Genomic DNA, 15,326 nt, shown 5'->3' with positions numbered 1-15,326 from the left:
ATATATCCTTTTACTGGGTTTTGTAGCTATAAAACTTGCTAACCTTTGTTTAAACTCCGCAGGCATTTTACAAAGACAATCATGGGTTTCAGAGTGATGAAAAAACTGCAATAAACCGTGAATGTTCTTGAATATTGAATAAAAAATAAAATCACAATATCTGTCACAAAAATCACAGTTAGATTATTTTCCTGAACGGTTCAAGTCTTGGCACAAACAGCTCCGACTGCCTTTGTTCTGAATGAAGTATTTCCCCCGCGCGCCGATACTGTACGTGCAGTGAAAGTACTCCGTTAATAGCCGGGCCGTCAGATGTGAATGAATCAAATTACCCGGCGCCTTTTCAAAACTAGGGCTCGCTCTGGGCTGGTTTTCAATCTCTAAACAAAGGTTTGACATCTCGACTCAGCGCGAAGTAAAACTCGTGGAAAATAGACCAGTGACTCACGTCTCCTCTGAAAATAATGATGTACAATAATACTGCACCTACCATGATGTACTGCACCTACCATGATGTACTGCACCTACCATGATGTACTGCACCTACCACGATGTTCTGCACCTACCATGATGTACTGCACCTACCATGATGTACTGCACCTACCATGATGTACTGCACCTACCACGATGTTCTGCACCTACCACGATGTACTGCACCTACCATGATGTACTGCACCTACCATGATGTACTGCACCTACCATGATGTACTGCACCTACCATGATACTGCACCTACCATGATGTACTGCACCTACCATGATGTACTGCACCTACCATGATGTACTGCACCTACCATGATGTACTGCACCTACCATGATGTACTGCACCTACCACGATGTTCTGCACCTACCATGATGTACTGCACCTACCATGATGTACTGCACCTACCATGATGTACTGCACCTACCATGATACTGCACCTACCATGATGTACTGCACCTACCATGATGTACTGCACCTACCATGATGTACTGCACCTACCATGATGTACTGCACCTACCATGATGTACTGCACCTACCATGATATACTGCACCTACCATGATGTACTGCACCTACCATGATGTACTGCACCTACAATGATACTGCACCTACCATGATGTACTGCACCTACCATGATGTACTGCACCTACCATGATGTACTGCACCTACCATGATGTACTGCACCTACAATGATACTGCACCTACCATGATGTACTGCACCTACCATGATGTACTGCACCTACCATGATACTGCACCTACCATGATGTACTGCACCTACCATGATGTACTGCACCTACCATGATGTACTGCACCTTCCATGATGTACTGCACCTACCATGATATACTGCACATACCATGATGTACTGCACATACCATGATGTACTGCACCTACCATGATGTACTGCACTTACAATGATACTGCACCTACAATGATATACTGCACCTACCATGATGTACTGCCCCTACAATGAGATAACTGCTTAACTACACCAAGTAATAATGTGTAATAGCGTGTAATTACATGACTCTTTAGTAGGTTTGGGTTACACATTAATACACACTATTACACAATATTACACGCTATTACACGCTATTACACACTATTACGCGCTATTACACGCTATTACTATGTAGTTAAACGCGTCAGGTACTTTTAGGGCTGGGCAATATTGACAAAAATGACTATCTTGTTATTCATAAAATCACAATTTAACAATGTGTAATAGCATGTAATTTCTTTGTACTTCCAACTTTACTCTTTAGTAGGTTTGGGTTACACATTATTACACACTATTACACAATATTACACACTATTACACACTATTACACACTATTACATACTATTACACACTATTACACGCTATTACACACTATTACATACTATTACACACTATTACACGCTATTACACACTATTACATGCTATTACACGCTATTACTTTGTAGTTAAAAGTGTCAGGTACTTTTAGGGCTGGGCAATATTGACAAAAATGACTATCTTGTTATTAATCAAATCACATTTTTGCAATTTATCAAAAATAACATATTATGTTTTTTTTTAAGCGTGTAAATGTCTTGGAATATAGAAAACTAGAACCACAAATTTTACATCTTTATCCACGGAGAAATTTTCACAAGTTTGATTCAAAGACGATATCTACGTTTGCGAGTGATGAAAAGCTAAGAATGCATCTGGATTCAAAGTCGTTCACCCATTGGCGAGCTCATCTTCCCCGCTCCGTCTCCGAGCCTCACAAAAACACCAGCTTTCAAATGTCCCAGATACTTAAACACTTAAAGACTTAAACGCAGAGTCAGAGGTTTCCTGTGGCGTTTGTAAATCCAGAACTGCTGTCAAATCACATTCAAAGACCAGACACATCCACTTTAACAAACATCTGTATTAAATCTGTAGAAAAACAAAAGCTGCCAAATCAAAGGCCAATAACAGTGTAAAAATGCATAATATGTGTCCTTTAAACATAACTATTCTCTTTAAAATGGTCAAACGTTCTCACCGTGTTTTACGTCCAATAACAGGAAACAGAAGCCCATGAATAATTGATGTTCTAATTTAGCATATTTTCATCGCAGTCGTGTGCGTAGTGTCCCGTCTCGCCCACCGCCAGCGCATTCTAAAGTGTAGTTTAAAATACAGCGTGACAAACGTGTGTGTTATTTCCGCGATGCCCTTGGTTGTCACGGCGCCGCGGCCGCGCCGGAGATGGAAGATGGCAGAACATATGCCGCTGGTCGGTCCCCGACGGAGAGCGCAGTGCGAGGGACGCCTGGTTCTGACTCATTACAGCCCGATGCCAGCCAGACTGACGAGGAGGAGGAGGAGGAAGAGGAGGAGGAGGTGGAGGAGGAGAAGGAGGAGGAGAAGGAGGTGGAGGAGAAGGAGGAAGAGGAGGAGGAGGTGGAGAAGGAGGTGGAGGAGGAGAGCGCAGTGCAAGGGACGCCTGGTTCTGACTCATTACAGCCCGACGCCAGCCAGACTGACGAGGAGGAGGATGAGGAAGAGGAGGAGGAGATGGAGGAAGAAGGAGGAGGAGGAAGATGAGGAGGTGGAGGAGGAGGAGGAAGAGGTGGAGGAGAAGGAGGAGGAGGAAGATGAGGAGGTGGAGGAGGAGGAGGAAGAGGTGGAGGAGAAGGAGGAGGAGGAAGATGAGGAAGAGGAGGAGGTGGAGGAGGAAGAGAGCGCAGTGCGAGGGACGCCTGGTTCTGACTCATTACAGGCGGACGCCAGCCAGACTGACGAGGAGGAGGAGGAGGAGGAGGACTGTTCTAGTCCCGGTTTAGTCCCAGTTTTGAGCCCATTTGGAGGTGACAGTGGGATTGTTTTAAATGGTGGGCAGGTGGCGCCAGAGAGCGGGAGATATAGTGAAAAAAATGACAACATCACAATTGTTGTTTTGGAGAAACTGAAAATTGGAAAATCAAGTGTTTTGTCTTTAATTAAAACTACACACACGACCTTAAAACGTGTCTAAAGTGACATTCATGCACTTTTGTGGTTAATTTCATGGTCTGTTCAAGTTTTGTGGGAGATTTTAAACCTCCACAAGTATCGAGATGTTCATTTTTGTCAATATCGCCCTTTTCCCCAACCCCAAACACAAAAACAACTTTAACATAATCTGTGTTTGAACTAAAGAAGCGACGGAAAAAGCAGGATGATAAAAACAGGGATGAATACGCCTCAAGGTCAGTCAAGGTTTTTAACACGTCGCGCTGCAGAAGTCGGTGATAATAATAATGCATCTTTCTTTCCGCAGCACTCGGCCTCAAAGTGTGGTTTGAGTCTGTTTGAAGTCCACTCGCTCTGTCATAAAAGAACGTTTCACTGCACAATGACATCTGGAGCAGTCTTTCTGAGAGTTCGACCAAAAACATGCATAAAAAGGCTAATCCTGCAGCGTGTGACTCGTCCAGACCGAGATCCTGGTCCAGATCTGGAGAAAGTCCTCCACCAGCTGCTCCAGTGAGGGCGGGGTCAAGGGTCAAATCCAACAACCATAACCTGTGTCAGGGCTCCGACCAACAAGGATTTCAGCGGTCGAACAGTCAGCGATTATTATCATTTTTGATTAGTCGACAAGTATATTGAGACTTTTTACATCATCAGCCACGTCGAGGTGCAAATGAGTGACTGAACGCTCCTAGACAGAGAATACTTCAGAATAAATGTTAATTATTGATAAAAAATAAGAAATAGTTTATTATTTCTGTCCTTTTTATTTAATAATGGCACTGTCTTTGTGATAAAAAGGTATTTGTGTCTGTGTTTTAGAGTCTGCATAGTCCAGTTTACCGTCACGGCTGTAAAAATACGCTTTACTTTCTACGCTTCTTTATAGGCGACTATTCATTGTTAATTAATTGTTGCAGAGCCTAATCAATGTATTCTCATCTTGGAGCCCTTTTTATTGGGGGGGGGGGGGGATTAAAGCCTTAAGTCAAGAAGCACAGATCTTACACTTTGTCGAACAGTTTATCGCTGACGTCAGACGAGTTTCGGACGACTCGCCGCGACTCAAGACTTCGTGAAAAAAGTCCAGAAAAGTTCAGTCTTCAAACATTGAACTGCATTTCGAGCGCTCCGGACACGTTCCTCCTTAAACGCCGCTCTCTCCTGGACTCGCTCAGGTTCCGAGGCACTTCGCCGACCGCCGTTGAACAAACTCGTTAATCCAGACGTTATCTTCTCTCTCTCTCTCTCTCTCTCTCTCTCTCTCTCTCTCTCGAGTCTCATCGCGCCGACGGCACCGACGCGCGGGAGTCGGACGGCGGTCACGACTGCTGCCAGGGCGGGTTGAAGAACTTGATGGGGTGAGTTTTGGCCCATTTGGCGAACACGGACTTCTCGGTGATGAAGCGGTGTCCTCCGTAGGGGGCACTCTCGTGCAGCGTGTACTCGGCGCACTCGTCTCGACTGCCCGCCTCGTAGTAGTGGTACGGGACCTTTCTGTAGCCGTCCGAGCTGCGGAGACAAGGGAGGAGGGAATGAATAACTCGTCTACTGCGCGGCGTAAAGCTTTATCGTTTGAGACGATGTGCCACTCAAATGACAACATCACCTTTTGTTGTTGTTGATTAATCCTGATATAAAGGTTGTGTGTTGTTTATTTGCTTTCATTATATCAGCCCAGACAGAGAAGGAAACAAGTACATCTGGAAGTTTAGTCGACTTTTCTTACTTGATCAAACCTACACTTCACGAGCAAGGACCACGCCACAACAATGGAATATGATTTTTTTTTTAATTTATAGTGATGATGATAGATGATGGAGCGATGATGGAACGATGGTGGAGCAATGATGGATTGATGGTGGAGCGATGATGGAGCGACGGTGGAGCGACGGTGGAGCGACGAGGGAGCGACGGTGGAGCAATGATGGATCAATGATGGATCGATGACGGAGCGAGGATGGAGCGATGACGGAGCGAGGATGGATCGATGACGGAGCGAGGATGGATCGATGACGGAGCGAGGATGGAGCGACGGTGGAGCGACGATGGAGCAATGATGGATCAATGATGGATCGATGACGGAGCGAGGATGGATCGATGACGGAGCGAGGATGGATCGATGACGGAGCGATGATGGAGCGACGAGAGTTGGCTGGGTGGAGGCTCAGGATGGGGGCTCTGTCTGGGTGATCAGCTCAGTCGATTCAGAACCCCGCCTCCTCCGTAGATGGTGATGTGTTAAGGTGAAGATGATGGAGACATGGGGGGTCGAGAGAGCAGAGACAACAAGAGATGCTGTGATTGGCCTGTATATATATATATATATATATAGGCCTTCTGGGTAGTTAGAGGCGTGGTTAAAGAGTGGAGGTGTGGTTGCTGGAGAAGTAAGAAGTTGAGGCGTGGTCCTGCTCCCGAACCCAAGTTAACGAATAACCTCGTCAACTACACTACTAATATACACCATTTGTTGTTCCGTTGTTGCTATGGTAACGGTGCTAATGTCGCTCTTTCTAACATTCTGAAACCCACTGCGAGATTTTCTTTATTATTTCAGTCATTCTTGGGCTGGTAGTTCTAATATTTCTAATTTAATACCATTTTCTCAACATTCTGGAGGCTCTTTTCACAGTTGTGGAAGAACGAAGGGACTTTTTTCTTCTTCTTTTGATATAGATTTTCTGACCCGAAGGCTTGGAAGCGTGAAATGGTTAGACGTGAGTGTAGAGCACATGAGAGGGTTTTTGAAAGACAATGTACTTACACTGCCACCAAAGCCCATCATCTGCTCTGAGGATATAAATACTGTATGTAGATTCATAAGTGCTGATCTGATTAGAAAGGGTAATTACTTGACTGGCTCTGGATGATTGATCCTGAAACTCTAAATGAATATAAAGCTGATGAAAGGAGAGAGAGTCAGTCGTGTCAGAGTCAGTTATGCAGCAGACACATATTTGATTAAATGTACTTTTTTGAGCTTTTGACCGTTTTGTAGAATCGTTTCCTCATCAAAAACATACCTGGGGTTGTATTTAGCGTCATTCACACTAGTTTGATGAATCGATCTGTGATGTCATAGGGCGTATGTCAGAGGAAGGCGAGCATGTTTAACTCACCAATAATAATTCCCTTTACAGCCAGCAGATGGAGCCAAAAGTCAATGCCTAGCTTTGAAAACGTTGACGTAAAATGAAGTAATTTCATTTTTAAAAGATAAGATGCCAAAGTAAGTTATAAAGTAAAGTTGAGTAGGTACTAAAGAGGATTTTAAAGGTCAATAATAAAACTAATATTTGTCCTTTAAAGTTGTCCAAAAACAGGCTTTTAACTACTTCATTTGGCAGTTGGCTCTATTCTGTGACGTGCGTGTACTGGGTTTAAGGTCCGACACTTGGATGCACTTGCTGCGGGGGATTAGATCTGGTTTGGGGTCGGCTGGAGTGAAGGCTTTATATACATCAGAACATAAGTCAGTGTTTTTCACGTTCTTTCAGAGATTTTCCATCCAGTGCTTTTTGGATTCACAGGCAGAACTCACAAAACAAGACACATTTTCTCTTCAGACGGCGTAATCATAATTTAGCCGTCCATCCAAGACCTTTAGACTCCAAAGAAGAGCATTTTGTAAAGCGCGTGGTGAAGAGTCCATGTGGATGTGTAATAGGTGTTTTCATGCGAGCAGCGCCAAAACAACGGTAGCGGCGAATTACAACAATCACTGTCTCAGCGTGACGCCGACCTGTTTATGTCAGTGTATACGCGATACGAGAAATGCACCTGTCCCTCTGAAAATGACCTTCAAATTCAGTTTTACGTCGTTTCAAATGCTTTAAATTGCAGTTTTAGTCACAATTCAGTCAACACAGGCTTATGAAACTAGACAGATACGACACATGTTATTTTACTGGCTGTATAGGAATACCATTACATTGATAACATCTTTACATTTCCCATCGCTCTAGACTTCACCTCGTGTAAACTGTAACTGTAAATCTGTAAATCAGCCGTCATGTAGTTGGCAGAGGAAATCGCACCGTTTTTAATAACACAAACGCACTCAATGGATTTTTATTGCGTTTTATCGCTCCACGTTCTGTTATTGGAACGTTTTACTTCCGCCCCACGACAATAACCCTGGCCGTATATAAGAGTATTGACATTAAATTGCGTCGAAGTGGCCCCCTCATCGCTCCTCGGGGCCTTGTCTAAACCGGGGGCCTCTGCTTTTTAATATGATGCACGAAATGATGAGGAAACTGAATTATGAAGCTCCCAAACAAGCCCTCAAGGACAGACAGCGACACTCGCGCGCTCTCCACCTGCGCGACAGACGCACTCGCTCGACAAATAACCCGCTTTTGTTTTGGGAAAGTTACTGCGCACGTTTGTGTGGAGGACAAGCGCCGATCCGGCCTCACATTCAACTTTCCCGCAGGCTTAAAGTGATGAAACTATAAACACTACGGGAAATCGCGCTGCGCAATTCATCCATTTTTAATCAAGATTGAGATTCCGTCTATGATGTGGTGGTTGTTGTTTTTTTTAAATTGAGAGATCTGCAGCAGTTTGTAGGAAGATATTTGGCTCTTTTTCTTTTGTTTAAACCGTTATTGTTTATCTTCAGGAAATACATTTTAGTTCATGCTAAAAGCTACTGGAATACTGCAGGAGCTAACCTCGCGCTAAAGCAAGAAGGGATTATTTTTACTACTCTAAATTAGGGAAAGCAAGGAAGGAACATTTCAAATATAGATTGGGAGAAAAGTGTGAAGAGAAATGATCGATGAACACATCCGTATCCTCGTTTATAAGATGCACTCGCTCCCCTTCCATCATCGCCTTTAAAGTCATGCATTTCACCTGATCGTTTTACAGCTTGATATTTCCTTAATTTAGAGTCAATTTGATTCCACTTTCGTCGTTCTTTATGTAATTTCCCAGTTAGAATTATAGCAGCTTCAGGCCTAGATATTTCAGATCTTAGAAACATGTCTTTGATGGTCCTTGGTGTGAATCACTGATATAATTCCATTTACTCCCGGGACCTTCATTTTTTCAACCCTGAGGCTTCTTGGGAAATTTATGTCAAGTTTATGTTGACTCAAGTTGGTTTAATCCCTCATTTGTCCAGGAGTGGTCCATGGTTGAAAACGTTTTAAACAACGTGATCTGGACAATGGTTTTGAGATCGAGATGTAATTGCCATCCATTGATTATTTTCAATCTGAAGGTACTGGACTGAGAAACTAGAATGTGCTCTAGAGCCCTGCCCTATGGGAGGAGCTCTATCCTGAAACCACTATTTCTTTACCTGATTACCTGCCAAGTCGTTAACAGTAGCTCGATTGGTCTTTAACTTGCTTGATCTCTGCCATGGTTTTAGGAAAGTATTCTAGTCTGAAGGCAGGTTATTCACACTTCCCAACTCTGTGCTTTAAACTTTCCCCACACTGTCTTCAAATTGGATTAGGGTTAAGGGTTAAGGGTTAAGGGTTTTAAGGTGAAGGTGGACGACTGATTGTAAACCTGAGTTTGAGTGCCTTATGTGAAAATACAATCTTTTGTGCAAAGGCTGTTTGTTTTTGCCAATGTAATTCTTGTCCTCGGATGAACCCGTTTCCTTCTTAAAGATGTTGGTCACCGGTTTAACGTACACAGGAATATCACCCTTTGCAGTTTCTCCTCCCAATCCAGACTCATGGGAATGGCACCCACATTCCCCCTTGGTCCTGTTCTCCATCTGTCCGCGAACACGTTGATTAATTCATCTGCTCAAGCCAGAGAAGAAGGCGCCAGTTTTCCCAGCCAGGATAAATGCGACTCAGATCATTCATTTTTAAGAGACTGAAATCAAGCACGTTGTTGTGGGATGTTGGCACTGCGAGTAAAAGAGATGCTGAGTTATCCAGGTGGAGGAGCTCTTTTCTCCGGGGCAGTGATGGAGACAGAGAGGCCCAGGCGCAAGTCCAAGTTAGAGTGGCCCCGTGCCAGACTCGAACACCAGTCGAACCGCGTTTTCCTCCGCCGCTCCAGCTCTGACAAATCAATCGACGCGTTCAAGTAGCTCAATTTTTTCCGTTTTAACGCCTTGTCTTTCCGTGTTCAGATGTGCGGAGCCAGAGAAGTGAAATCCACACAGAGATGTAAGAGAGAGAAACGAAACAGAAGAGTGCAGCGGGGGCCGGGTGGCCATTGGGAGACATGGGCGATTTCCTTTGTGGGCCAGTGTCGGTGTCACAGTGTCACAGGCAACGGACAACCTGCCCCCTGCGCCATCTTTCGGCTTTATTTTATTGCAGGGGGTCAAAGACAAAAATAAAAACCTGGATGACACTTAACTACCTGCTTCTTAACCCTGAAAAAACTGAGGTCATTGTGCTTGGCCCCAAGCATCTACGAGACGGTCTATCTGAGCAGATAGCCACACTGGACAATGTCAGTGTAGCCTCCAGTTCTACTGTAAGAAATCTCAGAGTCTTATTTGACCAGGAGCTCTCATTTAAAGCTCATATAAATCAAGCTTGTAAAACAGCCTATTTCCATTTGCGCAACAAGAGCCAAAATCAGAAGAATCCTGCCTAAAAGTGATGCCGAAAAACTTATCCATGCATTTGTAACGTCTAGATTAGACTACTGTAACTCCCTGCTCGCAGCGTGTCCTAAAAGCTCCATAAAAAGCTTTCAACTGGTTCAAAATGCAGCAGCAAGATTACTAACAGAAACTAAAAGAAGAGAGCACATTACGCCGGTGCTGAAGTCTCTTCACTGGCTCCCCGTCGAGTTTAGAATCAAATTCAAAATTCTACTCTTGACCTACAAAGCCATAAATGACATGGCCCCATCCTACCTCAAAGATGCTATAGAACCATATCATCCAAACAGAGCTCTTCGCTCTCAGAATGCCGGCCTTCTGGTGGTGCCAAGAGTCTCTAAAAGTACTGTAGGAGGTAGAGCGTTTAGCTCCCAAGCTCCTGTGTTATGGAATCAGCTCCCGACCCATGTTAAATATGCTGACACAGTCTCTTCATTTAAATCCAGGCTTAAAACGTTCCTCTTCGAAATCGCTTATGGTCAGACTAGTTAGGAACAGAAACATAAACCCACAGCTTCAGCTATGCTGCCCTAGGAGTAACTATGCTGGGGGAAGTATGACAGCTTGAGCACTATCCTCTTCTTCTGACTACTTATGCTATCAAACAATATTTATTTTTTAATTCCACTTGCAAACTGTTCACCGCCTTCTTTTTCTTTCTCTCACTCCTGAGGACCTGTGGACCCAGATGTCCCTCTCCTGGTGAAGTGGTCCCTGCCCCATGTGGACGGTCCCTCATCTGCCTGAAGAGTGGCTCCAGTTCGCCTCAGTCGGTCCCTCATCTGCCTGAAGAGTGGGTCCAGTTCGCCTCCGATGGTCCCTCATCTGCCTGAAGAGTGGGTCCAGTTCGACTCAGACGGTCCCTCATCTGCCTGAAGAGTGGGTCCAGCTCGCCTCAGTCGGTCCCTCTTCTGCCTGAAGAGTGGGTCCAGCTCCAGTCTCCCTCGTGTCCGTCTGTCCGTCTGTGAGAGTCGGATCTCTCCTTCACTGGAACTCCTCCAGGTTTCTACGCTTTTTTCCCAAGGAGGTTTTTTTGTAGTTTTTCCTGGCCGAGAAGGAGAGTCTAAGGACAGAGGACCCTGGGACATCGTCCCTCGCCACCACAGACATTGTCTGACTTCATCGCCACCACAGACATTGTTGATTCATTTCTCCCTGTGGCCCTCAGAGGCAACTGTTGTTGTGATTTTGGGCCTTACAAAAATAAATTGATTTGATTTGAAAGCACAGTCTCGTGGAGTCTGAAACCTCTGAAACCTCTGAAACCTGTGTAAAGTTTGCCCTGATTAGCTGCAGAAACGTCCGTATAGTGAAAAGGTTTAAATTTGCACTAACTAAGATCAGATACGACAAGATAAGAGACATTCAAGAGTTGCAACATCAAGATGAATAATGATTACAAATAGAGTTAAATCGAACTCAAGCCTTTCATATCAACAACTGGTACTATTTTTATTTTATTCATGCCTTTTTTTGTCATAGTCTATGTTTTAATTTGGCTGTTCATGGTTTTAGGTTGCACATAACACCAAAGCAAGTTCCTAGTTTGTGAATCTTGCTCACTGACAAAGGCAATACAATGTTTTCTGATTTTCTGGGGAGGAAGGGGCGCCAAAGAGCTGGTGGCCCCTAGAAGAGCTGCAAACAAATACATTAGACGCGTTCGATGCAGAGGAAACAGACCAAAATGTGCCTGGATTGTAATAAACAACATTGCTTGGACTGTATCTTAAATCCTAACAACTGAAGCTTTTTCTACAATTAAATCCTAACAGTAAATCATATCCTTAAAGGCCCAAAGCACTAGCTGTAAAATCGATTCAGCCACATTCTCTCCAACCACAACTGCTCCACCGAACCAGAGATTTCTTAGCATCCGTTCAGCCCAGCTCTCTAAATTCTTATTCAAAATGATGGTAAAATATTTATGAAGCCAAGCTGCCAGCGGAGATGATGGCGCAGTTCTACACGGCCATCATCGAGTCCATCCTCACCTCCTCCATCACCTCCTCCATCACCTCCTCCATCACCTCCTCCATCACCTCCTCCATCACCTCCTCCATCACCTCCTCCATCACCTCCTCCATCACCTCCTCCATCATCTACTCCATCATCTACTCCATCACCTCCTCCATCACCTCCTCCATCACCTCCTCCATCACCTCCTCCATCATCTACTCCATCACCTCCTCCATCACCGTGTGGTACGCTGCAGCCACAGCCAGGGACAAACAGAGACTACAGCGCATTGTCCGCTCTCTGCAGGACCTGTACGACTTTATGTGGCACCTTAACGCCAAGGAGAGTTTGTATGTTTGCGAACCCGTCTTCAATGACAACGGCAATAAACTCTGATTCTGAAACGCCTGGGAGAACGAGGCGCAGGCTTGACATAAAGTGCCTGCGTAAATGAAGTTATCACACCTGAACATGTGCTGCGCAGCCTTTTATTTGCCCTCCCGCTGTGATGGAGGGAACGCGGAGCGGATGAAAGACAGAGCGTTCGCAGCGAATTAGCGAAAAAGGGTTTGATTTTGGCGTTGGAGAAGAGCGAGTCGTGCTGGTATCAGATCCAAGGAAGATCTGCCCCGAGCTAAAGTGCCTTGTTTGTTATGGCACAGAAGAAGAGCGAGCGAGAGAGAGAAAGAACGGAGAGAAAAGAGAAAGACGGGGAGGTGAGTCAGCTAAAAGAATTAGAACACGAGGGACTAGAGGGGAGTGACGGTCTGGTTACGATGACAACAGAAGGCCAGGTTTCAGAAGTGCGGCTACACAAAGAACCACGGCAAAATCACACGTCAACCGCAGTGTAATCCAGCAGGTTGTTGTGACGCGCTGTGATTGGTCCGTGCTGCAGAGAAAGTCGATGAGACGTACGCGAGACAGATTTTAACACCGAAAGAAGAAGGTGTGGTGGGAAAATGGAACCTGTGAATGAACTCATTAAACCTCTTCACCGCACGGATCTCTCTGCGAAGGCTTAAAGAGAGATTAGACCCAGTGTTAAAAAAAAAAAACAGTGACACCTCTGAGCACTGGGTCTGCGGGAGGAAGCAGAACGAAGTCTATTTGACCAGAACGGCACACGAGGCGACGGGTTCACAGGCAAATCAAGAAGAGTTAAGTAAGATTAGTCAAGTAAAGTCAAGTAAAATTAAAAGTATCACATTTACAAACTACTTAAATAAAAATATCTAAGTACACCTTTAAAAATGTACCTAAAGCAAAGACTAAATGTAATTATTTTTGATTATGAGAACAGTTGATTTTTGCTCATTATAGACAACGTTCCAGGTTATTTATTTGTGTTTACTTAAAGCAAGAACTAAGTCACATTTTCACCAAATAAACGTCTGTGTGAGTCTTTGTGATGGTTAAATATGCATTTTTGGGGTGTTTGAAGTGCCCGTCATCGCCCCCTGCTGTCTCTTGAGCGGAAAAACAGCTTTTTAACTCTCCTGAGAAACCCTAGCTCTTTTTTTGTTTATGTTTTTTTTATTTGTGTTTTTGTGTGTGATTATTATAATAAAGAAAGAAAGAAAATGTGAAAAATGTGACAAAAAGCTTTTGCGTCTATTTTTTCTCATCATGTATGTCACAAGGAACCTGCAGGGGGAGCTCTATCACCATAGTTACTTAGTTCTGCTTTAAATGGAACTCAAACAACTCAAATAAAGAAAATATACTTTTCAGTCCAATTCACAAATGTAGTGCAGTAGAAAGTCCAAATACTGCTCTGAAATGTAGTAGAACAGTGCAGTACAGTACTTTTACTTGTACTTTCCACCACTGTCTGAACGTGCTGAACCTGCCTGGTGTTAAGCGTAAACCCCAGCGTGAATCACGAGCCGGCTCTCGACGCTGCTGGTGTGCACGTGGGCGGGGTTTGGCCGCCGTACTCCGCATAAACATAAACAGCTCCGAGCGGCGTGGGCGTCGTGGTTCTTACTTGCAGTAGGTGTCGTTGATCATGCCGTACACGTGGATCTCTTTGCACATGTCCATGGCGAGGATCAGCGTGAACCACCCGGTGCTCAGGTACGAGCCCGATTGGATCCTGGGACAGAGGGGAAAACAGGAAGTGTTATTAACGAGCCTGGCAGACAAACCGGAGGATTTAGAGTCAGGTTAAGGCGCGCTTTATGGGGGGAAATGCGCCTTGGGAACGCGGCGCTGCATCAGATACATCCACACATCCCTGATCAATATAAATTCAAGTAGTGAAGAAGGAAATATCACATCGCATTAACTCTCCGCAAGATCGTGTCGACAAATCGCATCCAGGATGAAATAGAAGACTTTTAAAATGTCTTGTACTTACACTTGGGCGGCCTAAACCCACGGCCTGATGGGAGTTTAAAGAGCTTTCTCTGGGAGGAGCTCGTCATCGACAACAAACTTCTCTCACCTCAGATTAATTACATAGGACGTCCCGGAGCACGTTCTAGGCACACAAGCCTCAGAGACCTCACATAGACTAGGAGAATTAAAAAAGTTTTTCTGTTTTTTTTTTATCCCGTACAAACTGTGAAAATGTCTCGTGTGTGATTTGGATCATCAGTTCAAAATATCTCTGCCGTCCATTTTATTGTTACGTCCAGATTTGAACTCAATTAATAATGTTATTTTGCCACAGACCAATCCAGTTATCAATTTAAATGTATAAAAACCTCAAGCACGACCCGGACGTACAACCCCAGCGGGACGGAGACTCTTTTCTGGAACGTTCGGGAGCTTTTGGTGCAAAGTTTAGCTCGAACGATTTATGAGAAGGTGCGGATGGAGATAAGTTTGTTATCTTAAGTTCGGGAGCAGGACCACGCCCCTTCCTGCGGCTACACTACTTAATCATCCAGATCACACACACCTGTGTTCGTGATTTTCGTGCACACGCTCCATGGCGGCGGGAGCCTCGCTCGAACTGGCACTGCGTCGCCAGGTTCCTGCGGTTTATCCTCTGGCACTGCGTTGCCAGGTTCCTGCGTTTTATCCTCTGGCACTGCGTCGCCAGGTTTCTGCGTTTTATCTTCTGGCACGGCGTCGCCAGGTTCCTGCGTTTTATCCTCTGGCTACGTCGCCAGGTTCCCGCGTTTTATCCTCTGGCTCTCGAATGCCAGGTTCTAGCGGTTTATCCTCTGGCTTGGCGTGCCAGGTTCCAGCATTTTATCCTCGAGCACTGCGTTGCCAAGTTCTAGTGTTTTATCCTCAAGCTCGGCGTTGACAGGTTCCAGCATTTCATCCCGTTACCGCGTTTCGTCCTGACTCAAAGTTGCCAGCT

The 15,326-nt window shown here is 44.8% G+C and overlaps 1 protein-coding gene across 1 annotated transcript in view; it reads right to left on the bottom strand.

Annotated features, from left to right (window-relative positions):
* Positions 1-4,745: 4,745 nt before the first annotated feature.
* The window catches only part of st6galnac3 (ST6 (alpha-N-acetyl-neuraminyl-2,3-beta-galactosyl-1,3)-N-acetylgalactosaminide alpha-2,6-sialyltransferase 3), a 95,297-nt gene continuing 84,716 nt past the window's right edge, over positions 4,746-15,326 (bottom strand). The window contains exons 3-4 of the mRNA XM_072440668.1: positions 13,998-14,105; positions 4,746-4,962 (exon numbers count right to left, since the gene is read on the bottom strand). Coding sequence (XP_072296769.1) covers positions 4,773-4,962; positions 13,998-14,105 — 298 coding nt within the window. The 3' untranslated portion in view covers positions 4,746-4,772. The remainder of the gene's footprint in view (positions 4,963-13,997; positions 14,106-15,326) is intronic.

This window comes from Eucyclogobius newberryi, unplaced genomic scaffold (assembly GCF_026437365.1).
Source record: "Eucyclogobius newberryi isolate DKJ021-1_F unplaced genomic scaffold, fEucNew1.0.hap1 SCAF_12, whole genome shotgun sequence".
NCBI lineage: Eukaryota > Metazoa > Chordata > Actinopteri > Gobiiformes > Gobiidae > Eucyclogobius > Eucyclogobius newberryi.
The sequence above is the reverse complement of the archived record's forward strand: the minus strand, read 5'-3'. Positions and strand labels throughout refer to the sequence as shown.